Source organism: Leuciscus leuciscus, assembly GCF_965113295.1.
Source record: "Leuciscus leuciscus genome assembly, chromosome: 25".
Lineage (NCBI taxonomy): Eukaryota > Metazoa > Chordata > Actinopteri > Cypriniformes > Leuciscidae > Leuciscus > Leuciscus leuciscus.
In genome coordinates this window covers 13,517,353-13,535,564 of record NC_138724.1, presented here as the reverse complement: position 1 = coordinate 13,535,564, position 18,212 = coordinate 13,517,353, and the positions used below count along the sequence as shown (strand labels likewise).

Genomic DNA, 18,212 nt, shown 5'->3' with positions numbered 1-18,212 from the left:
TGGGTGGTTGCTAGGGTATTTTTGGTGGTTACTAGAGCGTTTCTAGACGTTGCTAGGGTGTTCAGGGTGGTTGCTAAGGTATTTTTGGTAGTTGCTATGGTGTTACTAGGTGGTTGGTAGTTGTCAAAGATGGTTTCTATGGAGTTTTTATAGAGTTCTTAAAATCTTTAATAACGAGTGCCTTCAGTGCCAACCATCTTGCAGCAGGCGTAATGATATGACTCTGGGGGAGTAATGAAAATGAGCCTATTTCCAAAAAAAGTGGAGTATCCCTTTAAGTTATCATTCACTGAACATCGAGTCTAACCTGCTAAGCTATGCTAAAAGTGGTACCGCCAGACCCAGAGATCGGCTGAATGGATTCGAAAACGGTAAAACTCAACTGTTTAACTCTGGGGGAGTTGTAAAATGAGCCTATTTCCAAAAAAAGTGGAGTATCCCTTTAAATTCAGTTCTGTTTTTCAGAGTCATACTGTATGTACCATATTTATGACACTTTTTGGTCATGGAGCTCAACAGCTCCAGTCCACATTCACTTTTTATAAACTCTTCATAAACTCTATGGGGAAAAAAAGGTTTGGAAATGACAGAATATTAATTTCTGGGTGAACTGTCTATCCCTTTAACTTATGGTTTAACAGTTATGGGTTAGGAGCGTAGGCCTATATACATTCTAGCAAATACGACTGATAAAATCACTTTATGTTAACATCTCTGCAAAGACTGATTATTTGCATCACAGGTGGTGTACAGTTTCAAAGCTGTGGATCAGAAAGGACCTGAATGACCTGCTAAACTAGATAAAGGTGGCCTTCAGGTCTGAGACGCAATGCTGAAGATGAAGCATTGTGATGAAAAACACTGCAGGCGACAAACTGGAGTTCACGCTTCAACAGAACAATGTGAAGCAAAGAGGGAGTGAACTAACAACAGCCTGGTAACCTTCTGTAACTAACAGCAAACACAAACTGACTGCAAGTTACACTGCAGTCCAACTGGACGGTTTTAATTAAGCACATTTGACCAATTCCAAACCACATTAATCTCAATAACTGCTATTCATTTGTATATCTAATCATTTATAAGTGATATATAATTGTTAACAAGAGCTGGAAGTGAAAAACTTGCTAGATATACATACATATACTGTATATATATATATATATATATATATATATATACATACACATATATATATATATATATATATATATATATATATATATATATATATATATATATATATATATATACATAAATAGTAGTGGTCCAGCCCAAGAAAATTGACACACACACACACACACACACACACACACACACACACACACACACACACACACACACACATATTAAATAAGACCAGAGATCATTTAAATATCAAGTTGTTTATTTTTCTGCATTGTAAATCATATAGAGTCAAGAAACAACTGAAAGATCATGTTACGTATGCAAATGAATCATGTCCATTTCTTTCTTAAGAGTTTTTGTAAACAAAATATGGCAAGAAATAATTTTTTCAAACTCTTTTATCAGCATATACACCTATATATCCATAAATAAGTATTTCTACCTTCAACAAATAATATATTAACTCACATTTCATTCCACTAAAAATTACAACTAAAAAACATTTTTTATGTCCGTTTCCTTTCCGTTTCTTACACAGATTTCCATTCGCCATTCTTGTTTTAAACAATATACAATAACTACAGGCCTTTAGGTCTGCGTTTTAAGAGTCAGAGACAAAATGGAGAATAAACATCTTAAGACAGACACTTCTCGACTTGTAGCATTGGACGTTTCTTTCAAATCCAACCCATGAGGTGTGGTTTTGTGTCATAATTAATAACATTTTTCAACAAAACTTCGTGGCACTGAAGTCTTTATAAAATGCACAACCTAAATGACTGTTCTCTTCTCATGGCAGCTAGGTTGAAAAATAAATTATACAAACAAACATTTGGGTGACACTTTATAATTATTTCCATGATTTTAACAAGTCAGTAACAAACAGTAACAAATGACCATCATATAATGTTTAACAATGTTCATTTATAAAGGGCCTATTTGTGCCATTTCATAATCATCTTAGAAGTCAATTATTTTATGAATTTGACAGAAAATACTATATTGAATTGGTTATTCTTAATATTTCATTATTATTTATATATGCTCAGTTACTCATTTTAGTTATATTTATTGTTTTTTTTTATTATTTCATTTTTTGCACCATCCACATAATGATCGATTGCTTTACTGACTTGGCACAAATGGTCCTCCATAATAATTCATGTACATTCACAAATGTACTCCTGATTCATGTATTATCAGTATATTCATACTTGAATGTACATGAACTGCTGGTCTGCGGTTTGTTATTAAAGTGTCATTAATGAAAGCGATTATGAAGTGATAGCCACATTTGATTGGTTTATTTTCGAACAGCCATGGACTAGAACATGTAACATGACTTTTGGTTTAATGGGTGACGAAGAGAAAATTACAAAATATACAGGAACACTGTTAAAATAGTACTAGACGACCACTTTCATATTAAACCTTTTGAATTGAGAACTCAAGTCCACCCACTTCATTTCTGTCTTTCACCAACATTTCTGACCAGCAGTACCTTAACACATTTTCCCCTGCAAAAAACATTAAAATATTTATTTTCCAAACTACAGTCCTTTTTATAATTCATCATTAATAATAAAAACATACAAAAAGCGATTTGACAGTATTTTACATAATCATATTCCTTTAAAAACTGTATAAATATTAAAACATTTGAACTAGATTTGAACTCATTTCCAGGAGCCATCTGCATGTGAACAGCTCTGGGTTGGTTTTTGTGCACCTCTTGGCATTTGGTCTTTCAAACGTCCCGTCAGATTGATCCGTCAAGTAATGGATATGCTGAATGCCTGTTTTGTTCAGAGATTAGATCCTATATATAGTGGTTGGACTTGTAGTGCAGTGAGTCACAGTGAGGCGTCAGACATTGGCACCAAACAATGACCGATAGCTTTGGCTATCTTCTCGTGCCAAAGCTGAAATCACACGTTTAGTAATTTAAGTTCTCAGCTATTACACTGATCAGCCACTCTTTATCAGCACGTCCATCATAAATGCGAGGAAGGTCACCTCGGCGAAGGCCTGTTGTAGTACCCTCTGTGCCAGTGTAGCAGCGGCAATGCCAAGCATTTCTTGAAGTGCTCCAGTTCGGCCTGCATGCGCTCTCTCTTCAGCGCCAGATTGTGCTTCTGTGCCAACAGCTCCTAAATATGGGGGTTAAGAGAGAAAAAGTCATGCCCTGCATCCGAATGTGCCTACTTTCATACGATCCACCTTATTAACCTAATAGTGGCAAATTGGTGTAGGTTTTTGCAAGCGACACATAACCTGAGACTATTTAACTCTTAAACACATACCTTGGGTCTTTAGTGACCCGGGACGTCATTAACTACCCTCCTCCTCATTAATATATATATTTTCTTTTAAAGTTAGACATCAACCTTTTTAGCATTCCTATGAAAGCTTGTTTCCGCCACAGAATAAAAAAGAAAAAAGGTAATTGTGATATTTTATCTCAAAAGTCTGACCTTTTTTCTCACAATTGCTTTTATTTTTTATAAAAAGTCACAATTCTGACTTTATAACACATAATTTCGAGTTTATATCACGCAATTCTGACTTTATAACTCACAATAAAGTCGAAATTGTGTGATAAAGTCAGAATTGCGTGAAATAAAGTCAAAATTGTGTTATAAAGTCAGAATTGAGAGATATAAACTTGCGAGAAATAAACTCGCAATTCTGACTTTATAACACACAATTGGGAGATATAAAGTCAGAATTGCATGACAAAGTCAAAAAGTATTTTTTTCCTTACAATTGGACTTTATAACTCGCAATTGCGAGTTCATATCTTACAATTCTGAGAAAAGATGTCAGAATTGTGAGAAAAGATGTCAGAATTGTGAGATATAAACTCGCAATTGCGTATTATAAAGTCAGAATTGCGAGAGATAAATTCGCAATTATGGGGAAAAAAAGTCTTATATGGAAATAAGCTTCCATAGCTAACAATTGCGAGAAATAAACTCGCAATTGTTAGCTATGGAAGCTTGTTTCCGCCACAGAATGAAACATTTTAAAAGATAATTGAGACTTTATATCACGCAATTCTGACTATATCACAAAATTCTGAGAAATAAAGCCAGAATTGCGAGATGTAAACTCGCAATTATCTTTTAAAATGTTTTATTCTATGGCGGAAACAAGCTTCCATAGCTAATGACCCGAGGTGTGTAACAGTGCAAGTATTTTTTTTTCTGCACAACAATAATTTAATCTTTGATGACTGAATAAGTGCAATTCACATTTATTCAACAAGGTGGCAGTGTTTTATACACAATGATGTAGTGACGTTTCACTCATAGTTACCGCAGGCAGAAAACAAAAGAATAGGAAATATCATCAGCAAAACTTGAAATGGTTCGGAGAGTTACAGCAGAGCAAGTACTGAACACAGTCAAATATGTCACTGTCACTTGATCTGGTGAAGAAGCTGTCAGCGATCAAAATATTGATTTTGAAGATGTTGAAAATGATGGTTGAGAATATGTTTGAGATGGCGAATATGCTGAATGTAATGGGAATTGAGCTCTGATGAGGACAGTGATGATGGTATAAAACATCTGCTCAAACTGAACCCTTCCAAGCTCTAAAAGGTAACAAAATATACTTCATTTTATACTTCTGTAATTGTTACTCTAATATCAGGAGAGTTTTATATTATCATGACAGGTACAGATCCATCCGTGTTAGATATTGATCCGGGTCGCTAAAGACCCGAATATGTAATAATGACTGGCAAAACATTCATGCATTTAAGGGTTAATGGAAATCAATAACACCCTCCTTACTTTTTCAATAGCCACAAGTTGTAAACAATGTGTTCACATGATTTTAGTGTGGAAAAACATTTTGTGTGCAAAAATAATAGCAGATACCAAATATATATATTATATATAATAGAGATACCAAAATAATATATTCTTACCCTCATGCTATGAGAAAGCTGTTCGGCTGTCAGAGTGAGATTGTAATGCTGCGTCTCTAGGCGTCTACACTCACTCTGGAGAACCTGGTGCTCTATACTTCTCTCTGAGAGACAGACGGGGAAAGAGAAAGAAAAGTAAATCACTATAATCATACAGTAAAAAACACTCAGAAAAAAACTATGTCCTGTCCACAGACAAATCAATGCAGTCTAAAGGCGCCCTCACATTTACTGTTGTTTGGCGAATTTGAGATGAAATCCAGTCATTTCAATAAGAATTCACACGATTGGGGAATTCTCGTGAGGGTGAAAGATTTCCCCATGCAGATTTTGCAGTGTTTTTAAGTTTGTCACGCAGATTTGCCACATTGACCAACAGAAAGATGCTTGATTTGAAAGTGACCTCTGTGTGAGCTGTGCTTCATACATCGCTACACTATTGAAAATAGACACAATTTTGACCACACCTTATAGGAGTAGTTCACTTCAGAATGAAAATTTCCTGATAATTTACTCACCCCCCTTGTCATCCAAGATATTCATGTCTTTCTTTCTTCAGTCGAAAAGAAATAAGGTTTTTTAGGAAAACATTCTAGGATTTTTCTCCATATAGTGGACTTCAATAGGGTCCAACGGTTTGAAGGTCCAAATTGCAGTTTCAATGCAGCTTCAAAGGCTCTACACGATCCCAGACGAGCAATAAAAGTCTAATCTAGTGAAACGATCAGCCATTTTCAAAAAAAAAAAGACAAATATATATACTTTTTAACCACAAATGCTTGTCTTGCACGTCCACGACTTCACGTATTACGTAATCATGTTGGAAAGGTCAGACGGTAACCTGACGTAGGTGGAAAATGTAGGGTAGGGCGAAAAACGCCATCTCATTTTCTCCTCCAACTTCAAAATCATCCAACATCATTGTTTTACCTTTTATTTATTTAAAAAATTTTGTAAAGGGCGTTTGACTTCGTCTTTGCACGTTTGCTTTGTAAACACTAGGTCGGTACTTCCGCCTATGTCACGCTTGACCTTTCAAGGTGAATACGTAATGCGTGGCGCATCACAGAGCTAGTGCAAGACGAGCATTTGTTTTTTTGTTTTTTTTTACACAAATGACCAATGGTTTGGCTAGATAAGACACTTATTCCTCAGCTGGGATCGTGTAGACTTTGAAGCTGCATTGAAACTGCAATTTGGACCTTCAACCCGTTGGTTCACATTGAAGTCCAGTATCTGGAGAAAAATCCTGGAACACTTTCCTAAAAAAAGTTAATTTCTTTTCGACTGAAGAAAGAAAGACATGAATATCTTAAATGACGTGGGAGTGAGTAAATTATCAGGAAATTTTTAATCTGAAGTGAACGAATCCTTTAACACAACAATTAAATTATCTGCTCAGTTGCATTTTCAACTTGCTAAAAGTTCCTCATGTTCACATATTTATCCAAATAACGTAAGTTTGAATCTCAATATGCTGTAAACTCACCCTCCATGTACTCCTTGTACGCCTCAAATATAGATTCAATCCCATTCCACCTAGGACTGAAGGACTCCTCTTCCTCATCTTCATCTGAACTGATGCCCTCCCCAGCTGAAAGGTCATTCCTCACCCCTGGAGAGTGGAGGGCTGATAAATGGCAGGAGTGGCCATTGGTCTGTCCATTAGGGAGTTTGTTGAGCGCCCTCTGGAGGCCTGGAGGTGGATGTGCAGGCGGGTCGAACTGCTCGTTCGCTCCAATAGCAGCACCTGTTGGAACACGCAAAAAAAGGTCACTATACCGATAATATGTATCTACATACATTGGGCCAGATCATACATCCGACACAATGCAGCGCCAGGCGCGACACAAGTGTTTTTTGCAGTTATCATTTTCACGTCCTGCTTCACATTGTTTAAATAGCAAATGCATTTGCGCTAGTATGTGCGCCCATGGGCTGCTGGTCTGAAAACGAGGTGTGTTCTGGCGCATTGTTGGCGCGTTGCTATTTTGAGGCAACTGAAATAGACTGCGCCATTGACCAACAAAAACCTGTTCTAAAGTCAATGGCGCAATATTTTTTTTGTTATTTAAAGAGCGCGTTAGTAGTATGCTCCTATAGGCGGGTCAAAAACGCGCGTACAACTGCTTATGACACACACAGGGACGTGAAATGCATCAGTATCTCTGTCTGTTGGAATCCGGCTTGTCCCGTAGATGTTCTGCTTGCACGCTTTAACCTCGCGCACGAGCAGATCCGTTTACTCATTTGAGAAGCGTTCAGTCTTTCCACTTGCAAATTCCGCCATGCAAATAGCGAATCCGCCATGGCGCGAGAGCAACAGGCTTTTAAAGGGAATGGGAGGTGAGACGCAAAAGTGGATTAGGACACGCCCTAAGTGCACTTGCGCCGTGCACTTTAGACCATGCGCTTAGATCGTTAAAATAGGGCCCATTATCTTTAATATAGGTATAGGGTAGCCAACGTCACCTTTCTGTTTCTGCTGGGATATTTGAGTGGACTGCAGCACAGACTGATGGAAGTGCTGTGCGAAGTCCTCAGAGTTTCTTCGCTCCCAGACCTGGAGTTTTACTCTGTTGAGTCCAGGAGGCTGTTCCTTCGGCCGGAGGGTCTGTCGAGCGCTGGCCTGCAGGCTCGGGCCTCTTCTGCTCGGGGAGGTCATCTTGGGCTGGCCTGGAGCCTGGAGAGGAGCCAGTGGTGGGGGGTCTTGAGGCGGAGGGTCCTCGGGTGAGTGATTTAGGGGCTCAGGGTGAACATTACTGACAGACTGATTGAGATGTGAGACAGCTGTATAATGGGAAAAGAAAAGAACAGGACTTTAATGGCAAAGCTTGATCGTTTGGTTAAAGCCGTATCTGTATCTGTCGATCTTACCAGACACTGAAGCAGATGGGCTAGAAAAGGTTGGATCTGAGGCATATCTGAGGGTGTCCAAAGTTACAGTTTTCTGTTTGATGGCTTCCAGCAAGTCCTCAATCTTCTTATTCTCTGAGGTAAAAAAAACAAAACAAAAAACATTTTAATGCATTCAGCCTTTAAAACAAATATCATTTAAAATATCTTCTCTCTCCAATTCATTTTTAGCAAATCTAACTATAAACTTAGTTTTCAAAAAAAACTAAAATCATTTCATTTAAATCATTACTTAAGTTGTGTTCCCAAATATCCCTGCATGGCATTTAAATAACATTTAAATTAGCAAAATATATTCAGTACAATGCTGAATGTTATGCATATTTCCATAAATCCATATAATATAATATATATAATATAATACTTTATAATATTTACATAAGCATAAATAGAATAAAAAAATAATACACACTCAGAAGTTTGAAATAATTTAGATAATTAAGTATATATTCTATCTATCTGTATGTATTATATTATTATAAGCAAAAAAAATGTAGTATACATCTTATATGATTGAATATTTTTCATATATACACTATAAAAACTCGTTTTGTATTTATTAATATTTATGTACACCTGATTAGATTATTATTAGGTAAAGTTCTCCAGCATCTTCAACACTGGAACTGTGACAGGATTTGTCCAAATTTTCAGTGTGTTGGTGTGTGTCCTGCACGTACTTCTTCTCTCGTCCAGACTGACGTGGTTCAGGTGGAACATGCCGAGGAAGTGTTTCTTGTCGTCGAGTTCAGCGGTGCGGTCCATCTCCTCCGGGGTGAAGCGTGTGGTGAGGGGAGGAGAGGGAGTCTTTCGTTTACTCTGCACCGCTGAGGGTGAAGGGTTTCTCTCCTGCATCATCCTCCTCCTCTTCCTCCTCTTCATCTCCAGGAGCTCATCTCGCTTAGAGAGAGTCGTCAGTCCAAACAAACCCAGAAACTCTGTCTTCTGCAGAGAGAAAACAAACAGACCGTCACAAGCTATGTTTCCATACACCTATATGTACTGTATGCGCACATCGGGATATCGCATTTAAAAAAAGATGCACATTCATTCTAAAAATGCGCATAATAAATGTATGCGCTCAATTGAGTCAATTGATAAGAAGACATGCACATAAACTACAATGGAAACACATTTACTGAATAAATGTCTCAACGCACAACAGAAAACCTGACTTTGCCTCAAAAGTGGATATGATTGGATAACTGGACTACCAGGCGGGCCAATCGTATCGCACAGAATCTCAAATGTTGGTTTGGTCGTTCTGAAATGCCTGAGCCAAAGTCTGTCATCAAAATGATTTGGGATAATCACCTCCCAGAAGTGTCTTACGATTGCGTTCCCAAACACCAGCATCCGAACGCAAGATAACATGACAGAGTTTATTGTATTTCAGCTGTGTGCTCTGAGACGTCATTTATGATGTCCAATATGAGCCACGGGGTTTTTTTATAACAGATATTTTGCACCAGTTTCACAGGAAGTGATGATTTTGCTCTCTTGAACACATGGGATGGAAACGTTGCTTTATTCGCAAATGTTTTATGATATATTCCAATTTTGTGCACAAGTTAAATTCACAACTTTGGATGGAAACAGCTATTGTGAGAGATTTGATCAGTTTTAGTAGTGTCCCCAGCATGAATGCCAGTATGGTTGCAGTATTGTACTCGTGGTAGCTTATAGATTGTAGTTGTGGGAGCGCTGCTGAAATGTGTCACTGTACCTCTGTAGATGCGTCTAGTTTGAGAGGAGGCTGCTGGGTGACTCTTCTCAGATGAGCTCGCACTTCCTCCTCATCGCTCTCATCATAAGAGTCATCGAATTCATAGTAATAACCTGAAACAGAAGAACAGAAGATTAGAACAGAAGTGAAAGACACAATATGGATGGAAGAAGAACCTGAGTGTGTATATATAAACATTGGCTGATACATTGGTTTATTGTGCAAGAGACACTGAGAGATATATATATATATATATATATATATATATATATATATATATATATAAGATTAAAAAAATGTATTGCTATGTTTATTTTCATGTAAAATGTTTTTATTTTATTTTTTTATATTTATTTATTTTATTGTATAGTGTTATGAATGCTTTGGCAATGTAAAGAAATCTTGAATCTAGAAAGATAGAACAACAGACAGACAGACAGACAGACAGATAGATAGACAGACAGACAGACAGACAGACAAACAGACCGATAGACAGACAGATAGATAGATAGAGCGACAGACAGACAGATAGACAGACAGACAGACAGACAGATAGATCGATAGAGCGACAGACAGACAGAGAGATAGATAGATAGAGCGACAGACAGACAGATAGATAGACAGACAGACAGACAGACAGACAGACAGACAGACAGACAGACAGACAGACAGACAGATCGATAGACAGATAGATAGATAGATAGATAGATAGAGCAACAGACAGACAGACAGACAGATAGACAGACAGACAGATAGATAGATAGAGAGACAGACAGACAGACAGACAGACAGACAGACAGACAGATAGATAGACAGACAGACAGATCGATAGACAGATAGATAGATAGATAGAGCAACAGACAGACAGACAGACAGATAGACAGACAGATAGACAGACAGACAGATAGATAGATAGATAGAGAGACAGACAGACAGATAGATAGATAGATAGATAGATAGATAGATAGATAGATAGAGCGACAGACAGACAGATAGATAGGAGCGACAGACAGACAGACAGACAGATAGATAGATAGATAGACAGATAGACAGACAGACAGACAGACAGACAGATCGATAGACAGATAGATAGATAGATAGAGCAACAGACAGACAGATAGACAGACAGACCGATAGACAGACAGACAGACAGATAGATAGATAGAGAGACAGACAGACAGACAGACAGATAGATAGATAGATAGATAGATAGATAGACAGACAGACAGACAGACAGACAGACAGACAGACAGACAGATCGATAGACAGATAGATAGATAGATAGATAGATAGATAGATAGACAGACAGACAGACAGATCGATAGACAGATAGATAGATAGATAGATAGATAGAGCAACAGACAGACAGACAGACAGACAGACCGATAGACAGACAGACAGATAGATAGATAGAGAGACAGACAGACAGACAGACAGATAGATAGATAGATAGATAGATAGATAGACAGACAGACAGATAGATAGATAGGAGCGACAGACAGACAGACAGATAGATAGATAGAGCGACAGACAGACAGATAGATAGATAGGAGCGACAGACAGACAGATAGATAGATAGATAGATAGATAGATAGGAGCGACAGACAGACAGACAGATAGATAGATAGATAGATAGATAGAGCGACAGACAGACAGATAGATAGATAGATAGATAGATAGATAGATAGAAACAAACACAAATATTTATGCTTTCTCCACCTTCAGTTCTCTGTCTGGCAAACAAATAAATAAAAGACATTTTGATATTTTCTAGCACTTCCTACCTTTCTCTCTGGCTTCCCTGCGCTTCTTCTCCTCCAGGTCTAGCTTGCTGAGGAGCCTCCTGTGCTCCTGCAGAGCCTGATCGAACACCATCATGGGGTCCGTCCTCTCCGGAGCCGGAGCCGGAGCCGCAGACTGGCTGAAGACCCTCTGCTGGTTCAGGAAGATCCGCTGGGATTTCTCCAGATCCGCCAGGTATTTCCCAGACTCCGGGAGGCTGTTCCCCCGCAGGGAAGAGGGCCTGACGTCCTCTTCCAGAGCTTTTGGTCTGGTGTGGCCTGAGAAAGGATGGATGTGGGACAGAGGCCGGTCTGAGGGCGAGTTGAGGAGGGAGACGGGGTTCCAGAGAGTGCTGGGAGTGGATGAAGAGGGGTGATGATCCCGAGGAACAGCTTTAGGGGTGATGAGAGGAGGCGGCGCCCCCAAGGGTTGAGATAAGTCTCTGACACCCACATCGTTCCGGTGTGAGCTGTACCTGAAACACGAGAAAACATTTCTAGAGTGCGCCACAAGAGGGCAGTGTGATAACACACAATGCCTGCAGTGTTTTATGGGGGATTTTTAAGCTGGAGTTTCCCTTCATCTGTGACCCACCTGTGTGTCTCTCTCTGTGGTTCCACTGGTTCTGCGGTCCGACCAACATCCTGGTGCTTCTCCTGCTGTTGAAACTCCGCTTTCTCCACCTTCAGCGCTGCTCTCTGTCTGGCAAGCCATCGGTCGTCCTCCTCCTGCCGCTGGAGCATCATGGGAGTCCCCATGGGCATGTGGCTTTTCCCAAACTGGAGGCTTGAGGAGAGGCCGAGGCCTGAGGCGGAGAGGGAGGAAGGAGCTCCTGAGGATGAGTACGGGCCAGACTGTGGCATGAGCAGCGACGCTTCTTTGGTTTTGTCTGTATTGAGAGACCAGAGATGCGTAGATGAATAAACATGTTCTTCTCAAAGTGAAACAACTGTAAATATTTCATTAATATCTACTAAATAAACTAGAAGGACCAAGAATGGGAACGTCATCCATTATAAAGTAATACCAAGGAACAGCTTTTGTCTTCGGAAACAATCTTTTTTTGAACATTTGATTTGAGCTTTTTAGTTGTCTTTTTTATATTGTTAATTTTATTAGTTTTGGTTAGTTATTTTATTTCTATTTAGCTTTAATTTATTTTTATTTCAGTTTGAGTCATTTTAGTAATTTAACTGAAACTCATTTATTTCAGTTTGCTTCCTTGGCAACTAACAACTTATTTTTAATTGTAAAATATTTCTATTCATCTTCATTTTATTTTATTTTATTTTTTTATGTATTGTTTTGAGTCATTTTAGTACTTAAAATTGTTTCTAATTTCCATTTAATTTATTTGTTTCTTTTTTTATACATTTGTATTCAGCTTTGTAATTAAAAAGCTTAAGTTGAAGTACTATAATTACTAAAACTAAAACTGAAATAAAAATAAATAAATGTTAGTACTTCAACTTAAGCTTAATTCAGTTAGTTGTGAAGGCAACTAACAAATTATTTTATTTTTAAGACCGTTGTCAACTTTTGTAATTTGTATTAGTTTTTAAATATTTCAATTTAGCTTATTTCAGTTAGCTGATTTCTCATTTCCATTGTTTAAGTTTTTACTTTTTAAAAATATTTCTTTACTAAAACAAAAACTGAAATAAAAATAAATTAATGCTAAACAGAAATATTAATAATAGAATAATTAGTAAATATGAAAATTGGAAATAAACAAGCTCAAATTAAAGTACTAAAATTACAATTAAAACTGAAATAAAAATAAATTAATTGTAGTTTTTTTTATAACTTAACTTAATTTTATAACTTATGCTCATTTATTTCAATAAGTTTCCAAGACAACTAACAACTTATTCTAATTTTAAAAGTCAATAGCCAAAGTTGTAACAAAATTGTCATTTTTATTCATTTTTGTTTCTTTTTTAAATAGTTCTATTTAGCTTTAATTTATTTTTATTTCAGTGTTAGTTATGTTAGTACTCAACTTCAAATTATTTATTTCACTTAGCTGCCAAAGGCAACATTTCAACTTTTTTCATGTATTTAAAATAAAAAAAAGTTTAAGTTCAATTAAAGAATTTTATTTTTATTTTTTACATAAGTTTTAGTTTTGGTGAACAATAAGAACACTTTTCAGAGACTATCCTCAAATGCTTCAAACACAGCTCTGAACTGTGTGCTGAGATACTGAAGTTCTCCAGGTGTTTGAGAGATGAAGGCTTTGGAAAGAGACCCTAATGGATCCTGAAACCATGTTAAGTGTTTATCTGTGAGCATGAGGGCGTTTTCATCATGGATCATGGGATTCACATGAATGCTCTCATTCATTTACTATTATACAATTATGGAGAGCAACCATAAAACCTTCTGACTTCCATGAGATTGCCGTCAAAGCATGTCTAACAGCTCGCTGGCAGCGAACATAGACCTACTGTATCCAGATTCATCAGACTATATTAATTACTGATTACCTTTGGCACTTTTGCATCATTCCATTATTTCTTCTTCATCACGGGTCATATTCATATTTTGGTTTAAATTTGAATCTGTTCCTCATAAATGAATATGACTTGGAATATAGTGCACAGGTCATAAGAACTACTTTTATGATACTTTTATGTCCTTTTTGGAGCTTGCATATTTTGGAGCCAATTGACTTTCATTGTATGGAAAAAACAGCCGAAATATTCTTCAAAATGTGTTTTACAAAAGAAAGTCATGACAAAATGTACATTTTTGGGTGAACGTCCCTTTAAAGAGGACCTATTATGCTTTTCATTACTTAGTGTGTGATGTTTCTGTTTGAGCATGAAAATGGTCTGCAAATTTGCAAAGCACAAATTTACTCCAAATATAGTTATTCTCTATATCAGCGCGCACTGTTTCAGAACTCCCTGAAATGCCTCTATTGTAGTCTTGAGTTTTCTTCTGGGATCGAACACGTCACATTATTCTTCATTTAAATAATTCCCACCCATACGCAATACGCAAAACAATAATAATTGAGTTAGTTAGTTATTAGTGTGTTGAAACTCGCAGTTATGGTCAGTGGCATGACATTTCCCAAACACACTCAAAGCGGTTGACCAATCACAACACACTGGTCCAGCCGACCAATCAGAGCACACTGTGCTTTTCAGAAGGCAGGGCTTCATAGAGATGGGAATCTTATTGCGCTTAAACTGTCAAAAACACACAACGTTCACAAACACAGTCGGTTATGTCTGTGAACATAAAGCAGGGAAAGAAATCACATGTGTTTATTAGATCTGTGTGTTAAAGTGAAAGCGGCATAATATACAGCACCTCCTGCTATATATGCTGTTAATATGAATCAAACAAAAGAAAAACAGAAAATCACTCACTCCTCTTGACTGAATAACTTTAGTAGCTTTAATAAGAATAATTTTTTTACTTGAACGCGAGTGGATAAACATGGCGGACTGTGTAAAGCTCACTGAGTTTATGCTAATATGCAGTTGTGGGCGGGGCCTAAGCATTTGTGAAACGGCTTATTCTGAGACACTATTTATGATTTATGGGGATTTAATAAAGGAGTGGGTGGATTTTTACCATTATAGGGTGGTTGTGTACACATTTATGTTCAAACACCATTTAAAACTTAATTTAGCAGGTGCCCTTTAAGTGCTTTGTTAATAGTGTGTTGAGAATCAGGGCTGTTCTCCCCATCATACCCGTTCTGTTAGCAGCGAGTCTTTCCTCGAGCTTGGCTCTTTCCTTCATGTGCTGCCGGTGTGCGTACGGGTGAGACTGCGAGTGAGAGATCAAGTGTTGGTTCGCCAGCGGCTCGTGGCTCAGGTGGCGTTTCTCCATGGCCTTGACCGCCTGGATCTCTCTCCCTCGCTCTTTCTTAATCTCCACCTCTCTTTCCTTCTCTCGCTCTCTGTCCTTCTCTCTCCGCACCTCCTGTTCCCAATGCCTTTCTCGTTCGATTTCACGCGCTCTCTCTTTCTCTCGTTCTCTTTCCCTCTCCTGCTGGCGAAGTTCCTCTTCCATCTGCAGCCTGCGGAGGGTCGAAACACACACACACACACAAATGGTGTGAGATGCAACACTCTCAACAGGAACAAGAAGAATAGAGTCCGCAGGAACACAGGAGAGTGTTGATGATGTTTGGAGAAGATGGCGAGAGCGTGTTTGTGTGTGTCAAGGTGACATGTGCGCGTGATATATGGGAGAATGTCTTATGCTAATGACGGAGAGATCGTGTTTACACACAAACACCTGCAAAAGAGTTTAACTATGGACGCATATGGGTAGCAATTTTCAATTTGGAATGTAATATGCAAAATGACAATGCAATATGTAAAATGACAATCATTTCTGTATTTAAATTTACATTTGTGCAACATTTGGTTCAAAATGAAAATGTAAATATACATATATAAATATATATCATTTACATTTGCCATTTCATACACTACTTTTAATGTGTAAATTTAACACATATTTTAATGCTTTATAAGTTGCAAAATTAAAATGTGATGTATTCACATGTCCCATTTCTATTTTATTGCTGATATTTATATTGATCAGATATTGATAAATCTGTAGGGTCAAATTCATACCGAAAAATGTGACCGCTCTTTATTTCACCATAACTGACTGTAATGTTCAATAAAGTTGCTCATTTGATGTGTAACCATCTCCCCTTTCTATTTTATAAAGCATAGCCTATTAATCAGATATTAATAAATATATAGGGTCACGGAATCTGACTGGTCAAATTCATAGAAGACTGGTCTCAGAATGACCTATACATATGTCTAAAAAAAAATGTAATATCTATAAAATATAATATCTAATATTCTTTTAATATCCTAAAAATTGACAGGGCAGGAGGGGCGGGGCCAACTTCATGCAGTGATTGACAGGGCGGGTGGGGGCGGAGCCAACTTCACACAGTGATTGACAGGGCGGGCGGGGACAGGGGCGTGTTCGGCTCGGAATGCATTTTCAATTTGCACACTGATTTTTGCTACATTATAATTATTAATTCCATCTTGTATATTATATGTAATCAAATTTAAATGATCTATATAATTATCAAAATTAATCATAATTTAAAAATAAATAAAACACTGGTATAAATATAGAATAAATATATTATTTTTATTATAAGGTCAGTACCATATATAAAACGGCCATTTAGATTTAGTGAGAGGGTGGAAAATGGTTATATATTATGCAGTATAAACATACACATGAATGTATTCAAAATCTTTATATTAAAATATGTAATATGTAATTAATTTCACTGAATTCAGCTGCAATGAAGGTGATAAATGACATCTCTGTTGCTCGTGACAAGAAGCAGCACTGTGCATCACTTTTTATTGATTTGTCAAAAGCTTTTGACACGGTTGATCATGATGTTTTAAAGATTAGGCTTCTTAATTCGGGGTTTTCAGAGAATACTGTCTCTTGGTTCTCAAACTATCTTAGTGATAGAACCCAGTGTATTAAGCATGATGGTGTTCAATCTGGTATTTTACCAATCCTTAAAGGGGTTCCACAAGGCTCTGTGTTAGGCCCTCTTTTATTTACTATTTATATAAATAATCTTAATCGGCATGTGTCTGATGCAAACTTTCATTTTTATGCAGATGACACAGTTATTTACTGCTGTGCACCCTCTCTTAAACAAGCCATTGCACATTTACAGATTGCCTTCACTGTGGTCCAAAACACTTTGCTACAGCTGAAACTTGTGCTTAATGCAGACAAAACCAAATGTATGCTTTTCACGGGCCCTCGGAATAGACCACTGAATGTTCCCTCAGTGATTACTCTTGACGGACGTGAAATACAGATTGTTACAACCTATAAGTATCTTGGTATTGTTATTGATGATTGCCTATCATTTAAGCCTCATGTTCACTGTCTAGTGAGAAAGTTGAGGCTAAAATTGGGTTTTTACTTTCGAAATAAGCTGTGCTTTTCTTTTAATGTTAAAAAACGGTTAGTGGCATCAACTTTTTTATCTGTGCTGGACTATGGTGATATATTATATATGCATTCATCTGCTCAATGCCTTCATATGATTGACGCAGCCTATCATGCATCGCTGAGATTTATTACTAATTGTAAAGCTCGCAGCCATCACTGTGAGCTGTACTCTCGTGTAGGGTGGTCTGCTCTGGCCACACGGAGGCTTTGTCATTGGTATACATTTATATATAAGGCTATTCTTGGTGTGCTTCCATCCTATTTATGTTCACTTCTTATGAAAAAAAGTGCTAGTCATTATTCTCTCCGTTCTCAGGCTGTTGTTTTGCTTTCTGTCCCACATGTTAGAACTGAGCTGGGTAAAAAGGCCTTTGTTTATTCTGCTCCCTTTACATGGAATTTGCTGCAGAACAACTTAAAACTTAATAAATTGATTCCTTTGAGTGTTTTTAAGTTAAGAATGAGATGTTTTGAGTTGGACTCCCTTACATGTCAATGTTTTAATTGAGATTTCATTGTAAGTGCATAATTGGCTTTCAAACTGTTTCTATTAATTTATTTGTTTTTATTTTCATGTTTTTTTGTGTGTGTCTTGTACGTATGTAATGATGTGATGTAATTCTGCTGCCTATCTTGGCCAGGTCTCCCTTGCAAAAGAGATTTTTAATCTCAATGGGCTTTTCCTGGTTAAATAAAGGATAAATAAAAAATAAAAAATAATACAGTAGTCAACAT

General features: G+C 37.3%; 1 protein-coding gene across 1 annotated transcript in view; it reads right to left on the bottom strand.

The window, feature by feature from the left end:
- Window positions 1-1,369: 1,369 nt before the first annotated feature.
- gse1a (Gse1 coiled-coil protein a) overlaps window positions 1,370-18,212 on the bottom strand; it is a 43,811-nt gene continuing 26,968 nt past the window's right edge. Inside the window, exons 7-16 of the mRNA XM_082160415.1 lie at window positions 15,203-15,531; window positions 12,084-12,378; window positions 11,492-11,964; window positions 9,708-9,820; window positions 8,662-8,926; window positions 7,943-8,056; window positions 7,538-7,855; window positions 6,555-6,815; window positions 5,066-5,169; window positions 1,370-3,278 (exon numbers count right to left, since the gene is read on the bottom strand). Of these exons, the coding sequence (XP_082016541.1) occupies window positions 3,141-3,278; window positions 5,066-5,169; window positions 6,555-6,815; window positions 7,538-7,855; window positions 7,943-8,056; window positions 8,662-8,926; window positions 9,708-9,820; window positions 11,492-11,964; window positions 12,084-12,378; window positions 15,203-15,531 (2,410 nt within the window). The 3' untranslated portion in view covers window positions 1,370-3,140. The remainder of the gene's footprint in view (window positions 3,279-5,065; window positions 5,170-6,554; window positions 6,816-7,537; window positions 7,856-7,942; window positions 8,057-8,661; window positions 8,927-9,707; window positions 9,821-11,491; window positions 11,965-12,083; window positions 12,379-15,202; window positions 15,532-18,212) is intronic.